We start from the raw sequence: 15281 nt of genomic DNA on the forward strand, positions 1-15281 counted from the left end.
TTATGGGTTATTAAAATGATATTTGGCATTAGGCATTTAATCAGAAGCAAAGCCTTTTAATTTTTATATAGTTAAGACAAGGCCATTTCAGTTTGCCCCTACCATACTTGTTAAGGAATGTGATCTGCCATAAGGATAAAAACTATTCATACCACATATAATGTAAATGTTTTGTTTACATAGTCCTTCCACTTTTGGGAGATCCTTTCTCTCCCTCGTCAGCATCATTAGGGTGAGAACAGCCAGCTAAATACATAGCTGACCAGCCTATGAATAGACATATGATCAAAGCAAGAATAGAGTTTTTCTGCAAGGTTTCTGGACCTAGATCTGAAACAGAACCTTCAGTGTCTAACCAGGAGATAAAGATATTTGAAGCAGAAGAAGCCAGCTGCAGAAAAGACAAGTATGAAAACAGTATGAGAGGAGCAGGTGTGACTCCTCCCATCCACACTAGTGGAATTCAATATGGAAATTTAATTTCTTGTAAGAATTTTTAAGGGCAGCTAATTCTGAGCTACGTTGTAGTTGGGTTTTCAAAATCTTTCCTAATGGCAATTCTATTAGTTTAATTTCAAGTTAGTGCTTGGCGTAAGTCTTTGCTACTCCATCCACTGAACACTGATCACCCTTGTACACTGCTGTGCCTATTCTAGCTCCTATTGTTAAAATTCACTACAAATGTTTACTTCTGAGTCTTCTTTCCACACAGAAGTCTCAACAAGAATAGAGAAGTCCCATACTTAAGTGGCTAGTCTTCTTTTGTTGTTGTTGTTGTGGTTAAAGTATTGTCTTTGTTTTCTGTTGCATAACAGAATAATTCAGACTGGATAATGAATTAATAAAAGGACTTTATTTGACTCGTGGTTCTAGAGGCTGGAAAGTTCAGGAACATGACACCAGCGATTGCTTGGTATCTGGTGAGGCACTAGACTTTTATCAGTTCATGGCTGAAAGCAGAAAGGAAGTAGCTACATTTGGAAGAGAGTAAAGGGAACCTAACTCCTGAGTTAGCAAATCCATCTGTGAAAAAAACCCCATCCATCCATACTTAAGGGCTATGCCCTTATGACCCATTCACTTTTCCTCAGGTCTGCCTTCCAACACCAACAACTTGGGAACCAGGTCTTATGAATTTTGGTAGGAACAAACTATATCCATGCCATTAGCAGAGCTAGTTTACAAACAGTTCCATTCACCCTTTATAAAAGTGTATGCTTCTGTGATGCACTAAATAGTTCCCACTCCCCAAAATTCTACATCCTTTTCTTCACTGCTCCCACACACATACACACACACACACACACACACACACACACACACACACACACACACACACACACGCATGCATGCATACACACACACTGGTACTGTGGTTTGAACTCAGTGCCTCACACTTACTAGGCTAGCACTCACTAAACTTCATTCCCAGCCTCAGCAGTTATTTCTAATTGTTTCCCTCATTTTCTTTTTCCCATTTGATTTTTGGTACTTTTATATGCCATTCACTCATTCTTTTGATCATTAATTGTTTATATCTGATCTGATCTTTTTTAAATGTGCCAGCTAATAAGTACTTCAAAAGGCTTGGGATCTGATTTGTTATATTATATGTAATCTTAAATTTTTTTGGTCATTTCTAGATGTTGCCTTATTATATCAAAGTGTTTTGGAGATTTTCTTTTCTTTCTTTCTTTCTTTTTTTTTTTTTTTTTGTTGGTCATGGGTCTTGAACTCTGGACCTCAGCCCTTCAGCTCAAGGCTAGCACTCTACCACTTGAGCCACAGCACCACTTTCGGTTTTCTGGTGGTTTATTGGAGTTTATAAGAGTTCCATGGCTTTTCCTGCCCAGGCTGGCTTTGAACCACGATCCTCAGATCTCAGCCTCCTGAGTAGCTAGGATTACAGCTGTGAGCCACTGGCACCTGGCCGAGGATTTCTTTTTCTTTTAGTGTCTCCCCTTTCCAACCCCCGCCCCACCTTTTTTTTTTTTTTTTCTGGCTACTTCTAGGCTTTGAGGGCTGCAGAAGACTGGTTTTGAAATAGACTTTTGTATGAGAAATGAATAATTACTTAGATTACATATAACTGAGAGATTATTATTCATCTTGTATCTGTTTCACTTTTTTCTAATCTTTTCCTTTGTTTGGGGAAGTGGTCCTTGGTAGCAGACTTGTTTTTGTTAGCAATAGGGGGCTTTCTTGGTCTCTGCACACATTTACAGATGGGTGAGAAGAATGCTCTCCTCTGTGTAAAAGTTGGATCTGGTTCTGTTCACTGGAATGCCGTATGGAAATGTTCTGTGGCATTTTACAGGGAGGTATGAAAAGCACACTCTTAGAATATTTCATAGAGAGTTGATATTTACAGTATTTTACGGTGGAGTCTAGAAAGACTTGAACACCCCAGGTGATTGCTTTAAATTAAAATTTCATTTATATTTACAGCTATGCTTGTTTTGTACAACAAATCTAGCCTAACATGGTATAAATGAAATTATGTAGTATGAGCATTTTTCCTTTAGGATTTTTAAATTGAGAAAAAGTGATTCTGAAATTTGTTTTAGTTACGTTTGATTTTCTTGTGGTACTGGAGATTGAACCCTAGAGCTTTACCTTTGCCCTGTAAGCATTCCAGCACTGAGCTATATCCTTAGCCCCTAAAGTATCTTTAGAAAAGTTTGTGAGACTCTTATCTCCAATTAAGAAAAAAAAAAAAAGCCAGAAGTGGAGCTATAGCTCCATAGAGTACCGGCCTTGAGCTAAAAAGCCCAGGGACAGAGCCTAGGCCCTGAATTTAAGACCTACTACCAGCAGAAAGGGGGTTAGGGGGAACCACAAAGAGAGAAAGAGAGAGGAGGTATGTTGAAGAACCTAATGAAAGAGAATAGTATGAATAGTATGGCTGTACTTGAATTTCTTGCTTGCTATCTCTGTAAAGTGAAAATGCTTTGAAATCGAGAGAATAACTGGAAGAATTGTGTATGTGTGTGCATGTATGCACATGTGTGTGTATGTGTGTGTTTGTGTGTGTACATGTGGTGTGCTAATCATGGGGCTTGAACTCAGTCCTGAATACTGTCCCTGAGGTTTTTTTGCTCAAGGTTTGCATTCTACCACTTGAGCCACAGCTCCACCTCCACCTTTTGGCTGGTTAATAGGAGATAAGAGTCTCATGGACTTTCCTGCCTAGGCAGGATCTCAACCTCATGTGTGGCTAGGGTTACAAGTTAAGCCACTAGCACTTAGCTAAGAAGCTCTTCTATAGTTCAGTTGAAAGATGAAGGTCAGAACTAGGACCATACTGATCTAGGCAATGGCATTCTTACCCTTATTGTCCATATAATAAGCCAAAGTTCAGTTCAGAGCTTCAGGGAAACTGGGAAGGAATAGCATCCATTCTTACAGACTTTGTGTTTAAAAGTACAGCATATGAAAATAGTAAACTAATGAGTTTGCATTTTACAAAGGATGGTACTAACTCTTCATATGTGTTTTACATTCCATAACAGTTCATTCATTTATAATATACAACTTAATGGTTGTTTGTTTCTTTAACAGGGAAAAAAAGATGTGACCCAGATATTTAACAACATCCTGAGAAGACAGATAGGCACTCGCTGTCCTACTGTGGAATACATCAGTGCTCATCCTCATATCCTCTTTATGCTCCTCAAAGGGTAGGTGCCTGGTTCCTTCGGAGTAGGGTTTGAGTTTAAAATAGTTGTTTAAAGTGTATATAGCATTAGCCTTATTGGCTATGGTCAATTTCCCTTTGAAATTACAGGACAGTTGTTTGCCATGTTTGAGACCAGCCCCTTCCAGCTCTATATCTCTAAGATTACTTAGGCTGCAAAGCAATCTTTCCTTTTACTTTTGTATTTCTAAGTGTTATATGTTTTCACTTACTACCTCTCTTTCCTCCACTTTCTGCTCTCTTTCTATTCTATGCTGCTTTTGATTTCTTCTACACTTATTACACACACAACTACACACACACTCAATATGCATAAGAATTCTTTCAGTAGCTAGCATCTGGCCAGGGTGTCACGCTTCTGCATAGAGGTAGAATATAATATATAAATGGAAAAACTGGAATCAGACTAAGAAGCACTTTCTATGCCCCACTGAGGACTTCAGTTGTTATTCTGTAGGTACAAGGGAGCCACCTGAGGATGAGACCCTTTAGTGACAGTGTAGAAAATGGCTTCAAGAACAATAGCTGTGACTCCAGATAAGAAAAATCCAAGGAAGAGATAATTTGGATCAAATTTTAGTGATGATATTGGGAACAAAGAGAGTGGATACTTTCAAAACAATAAACTTTAGAAAAAAAATACATGTTTACATTTTTAAGCATTTTAGAATGTTCAATAAAAAGAGAATGAATCTCATAATCTTTCTCAATGAAATCATTAGTAACAATTTGGAGACTATACTTCTGGTTTCTCTTCTCTATTACAATGATTAGTCATCTGATTTTCATCCAAACTTTTAACTCATTCTTTCATACCATTTTGTATATACCATTTATTTAGGGCTTGCTTTGTGCCATGTATCCAGTATCTTCATTTATTTGTAGCATTCTGTCTTTCCAATAATACTCTGAAAACTAGGTATTATTCTTACCCTTTTACAGATGAGAAATTGAAACTCAAAAGACCATAATAAGGATATTGCTCAAGGTTATACAGCTAACAAGTACCAAAGCCACATTTCCAAGTCTTACCATTTTTATTGTTAGTGTATCTTTCTTTCTTTCTTTCTTTCTTTCTTTCTTTCTTTCTTTCTTTCTTTCTTTCTTTCTTTCTTTCTTTCTTTCTTTCTCCCTTCCTTCCTTCCTTCCTTCCTTCCTTCCTTCCTTCCTTCTTCCTTCCTTCCTTCCTTCCTTCCTTCCTTTTTTTTTTTCTGATTCTGGGGCTTGAACTCTAGACCCGGGTACTGTCCCTAAGCTTCTTTTTGCTTAATACTTGTACTGTACCACTTGAGCCACAGTGCCACTTCTGGGGTTTTCTGAGTGGTTTATTGGAGAAAAGAGTCTCATGTACTTTCCTGCTTGGGCTGGTTTTGAGCTGTGATCAGCCTCCTGAGTAGCTGCAATTACAGGTGTAAGCCACAAGCACCCAGCTTCTGTTAGTGTATATTTAAGATGATTTGAAGGCCCTATGGATGTTAAGGAAGTGGGAACTGTTGATACTCCTGTGGACCAGAAGACCCCAAGCAGCCCTAATAAGAACAGCTACATGGAATAATGATTAACTTCTTGTGAATCTCCTTGAAAACTTTGAACATAAGTATCTTGGTACATTTACACATTAATCAATAGTGTTATTTAGGAGTATAATAACATACTATATTGAGCTCAGGTTTAACTATAAAGTACATGAGGCCAAATGAAATTCATATTTGTGTGTTTAACAGGAATATGTGATATAAAATGTGGAATGAAGAATATGTGATATAAAACATGGAATAAAAAATGAAAAGGTCTTTCTCATCCTTAATGAATTTGTCTCCTGGCTTATGCAAATGGTACTGCAGGGTAATGAAAGAACATGAGGATGAGGTCATTAAACTTCTTTCAGTGATCCATAAAGAACCATGGCCAGTGGAAGATGTTCCATAAGTGTAATGTCAGAATCATAAATAATCATAATAATCCTGTTTTTTAGAAGTTCATTACAAAATTTTCAGCTATAGACAAAAGTAGTAAATACAAGAAACCTCATGAACCCCTATCACTCAACCTTAGCAACCATCAGTATTTTTTTTTTTTTTTTGGTCCAGTTGTGGGGCCTGAACTCTGTTTCATCCCTCTCCCCAATGTACCCATGTGCTGTTTATTTTTCCTCTGGCTGAAGATAATTATTATATAACCACAAAATTATTACTATGCTTATTGTTTAATAATAATTCTATAATCCCCAATACATAGCCCACACTCAAACTTCTTTGATTGCTTAAAAGATTAAAAACTCAGCTGAGTGCTGGTGCCTCATGCCTATAATCCTACTACTCAGGAGGCTGAGATCTAGAGAGCTGAGTTTTTAAGCCAGCCAAGGTAGAAAAGTCCATGAGATTTCATCTCCAGTTAACCAGCAAAAAACTGGACTTGAGAACTTTCTCAAATGGTATAATACTTGCTGAACAAACAAGGCAAGCAATTATTAGTCCCTAAGTTCAAACCATGGTACCTACAAAAAAAGGAAGGAAGGGAGGGAGAGAAAGAAATTGCTACCTAAGAAACTTCCACTGATGTTCAATAAATTTTATTTCTCTTTCATTCACACATATACCTAACAGATTCCATGTTCTCATGTCTCATTTAATTGTATACATTTTCTTTGTAATGCACATTTGACTCTCTGGGGTCCCTTGGATAATGTCTTTTGACATCACATTGTTTTCTGGTGCAGTAAGGTATACTCAACCCTACTTAAATAGATCTGGTTCTTTTTGGTAAGAAATGATTCTTAGAGACTATAATCTGGATTCTAGGAGTACTTATTGACATTGAATTGTTATTGTTTCTAGGCCTTTTCAGTTGAAAAACTTAACTCATTTTTTAGAATAAAATGTTTCTAGATTAGAAGCAGACCTTCTCTACTCTTGAATAGGCCAAGAATTAGTAAATGGCATTTTATGAAAGTTCCAAATACTGTCTATCATTGTTTGCTCCCAACAATAGTAACAAAAGTCATTTCCCCTTACATAATACAATCTTTGTTCTTAAGTGGGAATGTTCTTGCACAAGATCTTTCTTCTAGCTATTTTCTGTGTAATGATTACTGTAGCTTGCTGCTAGCTGAGACATTTGCTATTACATTCTGGCTTTCATTAAGTTTATAAAGGATCTTCCAGCATGCCATCATATGAGTAATGTGCTTTCTCTATATTTACACAATTAATTACAGCCCACACTATATTAGCCAAATTATAAATCAGGAAGGAGGATGTGATTCAGTTCTATAAAAGAGTGACTCAATTTCTCATCACATTATCCATAACTGGCCATCTGCCATAGGTAGTCATTGTGGGAAATAGTGATTAGTCATAGTTTTCTTTCACTAGGAAACTAATCAGTCAGTAGACTAGATTAGGTAAAATACTGATTCTTTACCAGAACTAAGAATGGGAATATTAGCAGGACTTAAAACTTAAGATGGGTTAATTTATGGAGCACATATTTGTATTATATGCAATAACCTGTTAAATGTCAGTATCCTAGAGAGCTGTCAAGTTGAGAAGATAAATTCCCTTAAAGTGTATTTGAGAAGTCAGTGATTTCCCTATGTATTCCCAGTGTATTCCTAACTTCAAGAAGTTGTCATGGTAGAGAATGAAGACAAATCCCTGAGATGAACTGATAAGTATTTTGTCCTAGAGGAATAGTTTTTTTTAATGTTCTTTTGGTCCTCAATATAAATTGTCAGTGCATCACAGATGGTTCCAATGAACTTCACCAAATGGAAGGAAAAAAGAACTAATTATACCAAAACTTGGAGTGGAAAATTTTTATAGATGGTCTCAGTTTGAAAACTGAATTCAGAAATGAGAGACATTGGCTAGGGATCATGCAGCTTTTGTTTAAGCCAAAGTTTGACTCATTAGAGTCCTCTAGTACTAGGAAATTCAGAGTTTGAATTTAAACTGAATTCATTAAAAGCCTACTTTTGTGAGAAAACATTAAAGCTAGCCACTCTGGGGATGGGGTAATGATGAAGAAAGGAACAATAAATAAGACATAGGCACCAATGGGAATGGGAGAATGAATGGATAATGGAAAAAGTTACAGGATAGGTAAAACACATCCTCAGCAGCTAATTTGTTTGGAATGAAGTGAAGGAAACAGACTTGTAACATGCCATACTAGAGAAAGAGAACAGTGCTGAAGTAAAATTACATATAAGCTGTGTGGGAATGTGAACAAATAAAAATAATCCTGAGCTGGGCTCCAGTGGCTCACTCCTGTAATCCTAGCTAATCAGGAGGCTGAAATCTGAGCATCGAGGTTCAAAGCCAGACTGGGCAGGAAAGTCCGTGAGACTCTTACCTCCAGTTAACCACCAGAAAACCAGAAGTGGTGCTGTGGCTTAAGTGGTAGAGTACTTGCCTTGACCTGAGTTCTAGCCTCATGACAAAAAAAAAAAAAAAAAAAAAAATCCTGAATGATAGATGATTACAAAGATGTCAAGTAGAAGACATTTGAACTTAAGCCTTGAAAATGAGAGGTCTTAATGGTGGATGCAGATGAAGGCATTCCATTAAAGGGAATGGCATACCCCAGGGAAATAGGGAATGTGATGGGAGGTGAAACAGAAAAGTTAGGTTTAGGACTACATTATGAAAGTCTTATTAATAAGCCTGGATTTTAACTATACCTTAGTCTCTTTGTCTTGGTCAACAGCCTTTATTTTATAGTTTCTTAAATACATTATCAATGATTGACAGCATTTCAGAAAATACATCCTTTTTCCATCTTTCATAATATCCTTTTTTCTAATTATTCAATGTGTATAAGTAGGCTGTTTTTCAAATTCTATTGATAAGAAAAATTGCTCACACTATAAATTGGCATTCCTTATATTATACAAAGAATGGTGTCTATCTGAATATGTTAGCATTTAATGGTACTGTATGTTATTCCACAAGTATTCAAGTAATTCTTAGGATTATCATTCAGTTTAGGCAAGACAAAAGTGAATATATACTACCATGGTGCCTTTTTTGCTATTGCCTCTTCTGATTTTGTAAAGCAGGAGAGTAAAGTAGCCTGTTTCTTAAATCGTAGGAAATCGATTTTATTCTTGAGTCTGAATTTCATGCAGATACTATGAGGAACAGAACTTTTTTTTTTTGAAAATGCTAAAAACGGGTTACAGTTACATAAGTCAGGAAAAGAGTCTATTATTCATTATTGTTCAGCGTTACTGCTAAGTAACAAATCATTTTCAAGCACATTTCAAGTTTGTTTTTTTGTTTTCAAATATTTGATTTTTCCCTATTAAAAGGTAATCTTAATTCTTTCTGTTGGTATTTTACTATTTTGAATAATTCATACTAAATTTGAAAGATCCTTATGAGTGTTATGACCTTTTCAAGGATTTTTGAGACAAAGTTACAGTGTTCAATGAGCCATGTACTAATACCATAAAAATGAGAATTGTAATTTGATTGTAGTGTAAATGATTTGATCTTTCTAAAAACTTGATCAGGGTTTTTAAAAAAGTCTACTCAGTTGTTTTTTTTTTTTTGTTTTTTTTTTTACTACTGTAACTTCTTTTGTTCTATTCTTCCTTAATTTGTCACACAATTGTCAATTGTATCATCTCAATATGGGGCTTGTCTTTATTTAGGCTAAAAATTGTTCATTTCCCTGAAATCTTATAACACTGAAATGTGACTCAGGCCTAGATTGACTTTGATATTGAATTTGACATTTGAGAGACTGTCATTAATTAGAAATGGAACAGATCTAGTGTGCCAGTCCTGAACTGTTTCCTATAACAAATACTGGGTCTTCTACAGTAGTTTTGCAATGATACCAATGAACCTATCTATCAGTGGAAAACTTTTTACTGGTCTGTTGGTCATATTTACAAGTCTTCCTTGTCTTTTCCTAAACTCCAGATGGATATACTTTCCTGTCTTCTGGAGATATTATTTCTTGGAATAAGCCATCTCAAAGTTAATATACTCAATAGCATTTCTCATTTCTTTACTAATCCATTCCTCTGCTAGCTTATTCATATTGTTAAATGGCACCACTTAGTTATTCAAGCTAAAAGCAAGGAATTATTCTTTTTTTTTCTTTTTTTTTAATTGTGAAAATACTGTACAGAGGGGTTACAATTACATGGGCAAGATAATGAGTACATTTCTTATCAAGCATTGTAGCTTCCTCCTTTGTTTCCCCTTCCCATCCCTTCCCATCCTCTCCCCACCCCCCAACCCAATCCTCCCTGCTCCCCCCCTTTCCCCCCCACCAAAGTTGTAAAGTTCGTTTTTGACATAACGACTTGTACATCTCATTGTTGTAACGGGTCCACCTGTATCCCTATTTAAACGATTTGTTTTTCCCCTTCCCGTCCACAAATTATACCAACATCAAATACAGTGAAAGCAGGGGTTATACTGTGGGGGAGGGACATACAAAGCAACAAAGAAATAATCTTATAAATGTGTTAGAAACAATCGCAAGAAAGAAAAAAAACATTTGAATACATATCTTAGGGTTCATTTCCCTAACATCACCTTATCTGACCTTTTCTGCTTGACTCAGACATATATTAGATATTGCAAATAAGGGAAACCATGGGACCTATGTTTCTTTGGGCCTGGCTTACTTCACTTAATATAATTTTTTCCAAGTCTTTCCATTTCCTAACAAATGGGGCAATGCCATTCTTTCTGATGGAGGCATAGAATTCCATTGTGTATATATACCACATTTTCTTGAATTGAGTTTCCAAGTTTATTTCCTGCCCAACTCTACCTCCAACATCAGCCCTTGTTGGTTCTTCCTCTAGACAGTATCCAGCATGTGCCCACAGCACTGTGTTCTGCTGCCACCCCTCCTCTGAGTTGCCATTGCTATTGCTAAGCTTCTGTTACTAACCTACCTCATTTCCACTCAGCTCCCCAGCCCACTTTGTGTTCATTACAGTTCATTTTCCACATGTAGTTCTGCCCTGCCCTTCCTTTGCTGTAGTGCAGGGAAAGGAACCCAGACTTCCATTCATGGTAGACACGTTACAGCACTGAGCTATATCCTCAGCCCCAAAGCCATTAGGTTGAGTTAATTTCTTGCTTTAAACTCTCCAAAGGCTTCCTATCACTCTTAAAATAAAACCAAACTGCTTATCTTGGCTTACAAACCTGAGTATGATTTCACTTTGCCCTGCCCTACCTTGCACTGTCTTCCTCTTTAGCCTGCTGTGACACTACTCACTACTGTAACCTATATTCTACCACTCTAACTGTATTTCTTTTTTTCCAACTCTTGCTTGTTTTTGTCTTATAGCCATTGTACCACTGCCTAGAACACTTTGCCCCTTCCCTTGACATTTGAATAAAATAAAATTAATTTGAGTAAAATAAAAATTAAAGGATCACACACACACAACTTACATACTTGCATTCTGTAATATTACCCAGTTTGTCTTCAGTCTTCACAACACTTTTTTTTTTTTTTTTTTGGTCAGTTGTGGGGCCTGAACTCTGGGCCTGGGCGCTGTCCCTCAGTTCTTCAGCTGTAGGCTAGCGCTCTACCACTTGAACCTCAGCCCCACTTCTGGTTTTTCTGCTTATGTGGTGCTGAGGAATCGAACCCAGAGCTTCATGCATGCAAGGCAAGCACTCTACCACTCAGCCACCTTCCCAGCCCCTTCACAACACGTTTGAATGTATAAAACTAATTTACATTGTTTATATGCATCCTCTTCATCCCACAAAATGCTCTGTCCTCACTAAAATAGGCAGGCTGTGATGACAATGACCTTGGCCTGCTTGCTGTTATATCTCAGTGTCTGGAGTAGTGCCAGGCACATTACAGATAATGGGTGTTGAATGAGTGGTGTCTGAATGAGCTGTAACAAATAGTATCTGTTTCCATTAGCAGCAGTATTGAAATGGTCCTTTTGAAATCATTGATGTTATTTTGTTAATAAGATAACAAGAGTTCTTTGTTTCTACCTTGTTTATGCTTTAGATATGAAGCCCCACAGATTGCCTTACGTTGTGGGATTATGCTGAGAGAATGTGTTCGATATGAACCACTTGCCAAAATTATCCTCTTTTCTGATCAATTCAGAGATTTCTTCAAGTATGTGGAGTTGTCAACATTTGATATTGCATCAGATGCCTTTGCTACTTTTAAGGTAATTTTTTTTCTGAATGAAATAGGTCATTTAGCTTCTGAAAAGGCAATTTAATTTTAAAAGGAAAAAAATTCTCTTCCTTAGGCACAGTTGTGGCCAATCACATGTGACATGGATCGTAAGAGGCACCAGTAAATGAATTGTAGCCTGTGAGGGTAGTCTGTCACATGGAGAAACATAAGCTCATATGGAAAGCATTCTAACATAAACTTTATTCTGCCATGCTATCTATGTGAAAAGCAGATTAAAAAGTATAAGCTTCTATATGAGATATATATGCACAGTATACTTCTGAAAGGATATAGGAAGCAGCAATAGAAGTTACTTCCAGGGAGAAGAACTTGGTAGGAAGAGGAGAAAGAGAATTACAGTTTAGAAGGTGGAGGCCATCACATTGTCTTGTCACTGTACTTGTTAAATTTTCACAGGGCTAAACATAATACTAAAGAATTATGTTGGTTATCTTGCCCATGTAATTGTAACTCCTCTGAACGGTATTCTCACAATAAAAAATAAAAAAAAAAATAAAGAAGAATTATGTTGGGGGCTGGGAAGGTGGCTCAGTGGTAGAGCACTTCTTGCCTTGCATGCATGAAGCCCTGGGTTCGATTCTTCAGCACCACATAAGCAAAAAGAAAAAAGCCGGAAGTGGCGCTGTGGCTCAAGTGGTAGAGCACTAGCCTTGAGCTGAAGAGCTGAGGGACAGCGCCCAAGCCCAGAGTTCAGGCCCTACGACCGGACCCAAAAAAAAAATAAAAATAAAAATAAATAAATAATTATGTTGGCATTTTGATAGTATGACTGGTTATCTCTGTATATTTGTATTTGATGTTGCAGATAACCATAATCATCCATACAATTATCATCTGTAATCTACTTTGGCATGTAGGAAACACACATACAATTTATTTTTTAACTTAAAATGTTTAATTATGGTACAATAAACATAAATTTTTACCATCTTAATAATTTTCAGTGTATAGGTTAGTATTCACTGCTGGGTATATAATCTCCTGAACTTTTTCATCTTACCAAATTAAAGCTCTATGCCCTCTAAACAACTTTCCATTAACCCCTCCCTATAGTCCCTGGCAACCATTACTATTTCTGTTTCTATGTATTTTACCATCAAAAGATGTTCAGAGCTCATACCATAAAAATGTACAGCTAATATTCAAAACTTACCAGACTTACATATCCAGTGAATATTATCTTCAAGTTTCCTATTTTAGAATAATATTTACTTATATTTGTGGCCCTACCATTTTTTAATGGGGCTTTAAACTTAGGACTTCGTGCTTTTGCTTATCTAACACTTGAGCCACATTTTGAGTTCCATCTTTTTGTTGGTTAATTGGAGATAAGAGATGTTGAGGACTTGACTTCCATGGGCTGGCTTCCTACTTTGATTCTCAGATCTCAGCCTCTTGCATAGCTAGGGTTAGAGGGGTGAGCCACCAGTGCCTGTCTTAACACTTTTTAATAGCTTTCCAGAGAAAGAAGAAAGTGATGTGCAGTGCTTAAAACTGTATTATTTGCAGGCTGGGATTTACTCAGCCTGTTCTGTGAAGGTGCCTTAAATCTGTTGTTGTTTTTTAAGTGTATTAGCTCATATGGTCATATGTGTGAGAGAGTAGAAAGTAATAACAGACAAGAGATTGGAGTGAGACAGTGGAAAAAGAGCCTAAGGAAAAGGGAAAACTGATGGAAGGAAAGGAATTGAGCATGATCTGTGTGGTGGGGTCCCTGTGGGCTGAGCATAGAGATCTTTTCAGTGTAATAAGGATGGAGCAGTGGTAAGTGAACTCTGGCCTGTCAAGATTGGGGAGGCAGGTCTGCACAGCTGCTTGAAACACAATCTGTAAGGGAAACAAGGCCATCTTTAGAAATATAATGAAAATGAGGAAATTAAATGGGAAGAACTAGTGTCAAAAGGATACAGTGTAAGAATGATGGGAATATTGGAAGGCCATCCTGGTGGGGTGGGGTGATCCAAGGGACATGCTTAAGCAACTTCAGCTGGCCTAGGAGGAGGGTGCCAGTTAACCATGGCATTTCTGTTGTCACAAATGGGTGTCCACTTTGGAGGCAGTGCTGAATGGCCTGAGAGTAGAGAAGAAAGGTGCTACAGCACTATCCTTCCCCAGAAGTATCAGTGAAAGTGACCAGCCTTGGAACTGGCCTGGATCAAGTGGTAGGACACCATCTTTAAGCAAAAGAAGCCAAGCAAGTATGAGAAGCCCTGGTTGAAGCCCCAGTATTGACACAACAAAACAAAAAGGTATTTAGTACAAGAAGCCAATTTCTTTGAGCAAAGAGTTTAGAGAGATTGGAGGTGAGGATGGGCACCACCTACTCCAACGTTCCACATGTTTCCATCCTGTCTGCCTGCCTCCTAGATTCTCCTTGAGATGAGGAGGGAGGAGGAAAGAACCCATGCCAGGAAGTCTTGGCAAGACAGGAAAGGACACAAGAGAGAAGTGAAGAAAGAGAGCTTCAGAGAAACTCAGTCTCAGTGGATGGGAACTGGCCATCAAAGATGGAAGGTGCCAGAAGAGTGAGGCAAGGCAGACAGACCCACAATTGTACACAGTGTAATTTGTTCAGGACTTACAGACTCAAGGAAATGTGTCTTGGGCAGCAGCAAGAGAGGATTCCTGTAACCTAATACAGGATGAAGGGGTTTATATGTGAGCTAGACTAAGGTAGTATGCAGCCAACTGGAATGTACCTGGCCTCTCTCAAAAACTATTAACATATCCAACATCAGTTAAACAGTCTAGGGGCTTGGCTGTCTATCTTAATGACTTCATTTACCCTATTGGGTTTGGGCTATAGGCCAAGGTCACCTGGCAAGCAGGATGGAGGTTTTGACCAAGGTGTCTGTAGTCATGTTAAGCGGGAATCCAACAAGGGGCATTAAAGAAAAGGGAGTAGAAGGAAGGCCATAGCAGAGCAGAATGAGGAAAGAGAGGAAAACACAGGGAGGAAAACCTAGGAATAAAGTCCAGGGTGTATGGGTGTGAGGCTGTGAGACATAGGAGCCTAATCCATTTCAGACAGCTTAATCTCACTGGCAATCACATATTGCACTTTGGCTACCCATCAACCTCCAGAAAAGGGGAAGCCAATGCTCAGGACAAGGTAGAACTCCCTTGCATCAAACATGGCATTTAGCATAGGAAGACTGTTTCTACCAAAGTGCCTAATGCCTTAAAAATTGAGATGTTTTCTAATAACAGATATTGAGTCCTTCCATACACCCCAAGTTTTTCTGTCTTTCCTGTTTGATAGCTCTTTGCTATCATGGCAACAAGTTAGCTCCTTTAAAAAAAAAAAGAAAGAAAGAAAAATGTAAATAAGGTTTCATATAATTACAAGCATATAATAAGCTCTAATGGG

The 15281-nt window shown here is 37.6% G+C and overlaps 1 protein-coding gene across 2 annotated transcripts in view; it reads left to right on the forward strand.

Annotated features, from left to right (window-relative positions):
* Positions 1-15281, forward strand: part of Cab39l (calcium binding protein 39 like) — a 105331-nt gene that overhangs the window by 58195 nt on the left and 31855 nt on the right. For both annotated transcript variants that reach the window (XM_070000177.1, XM_070000176.1), the window contains 2 exons: positions 3562-3680; positions 11711-11879. In XM_070000177.1, the coding sequence (XP_069856278.1) occupies positions 3562-3680; positions 11711-11879 (288 nt within the window). The remainder of the gene's footprint in view (positions 1-3561; positions 3681-11710; positions 11880-15281) is intronic.

The sequence above is a fragment of the Dipodomys merriami genome, unplaced genomic scaffold (genome assembly GCF_024711535.1).
Source record: "Dipodomys merriami isolate MVZ:Mamm:240054 unplaced genomic scaffold, mDipMer1.0.p SCAF_56, whole genome shotgun sequence".
NCBI classification, from domain to species: domain Eukaryota; kingdom Metazoa; phylum Chordata; class Mammalia; order Rodentia; family Heteromyidae; genus Dipodomys; species Dipodomys merriami.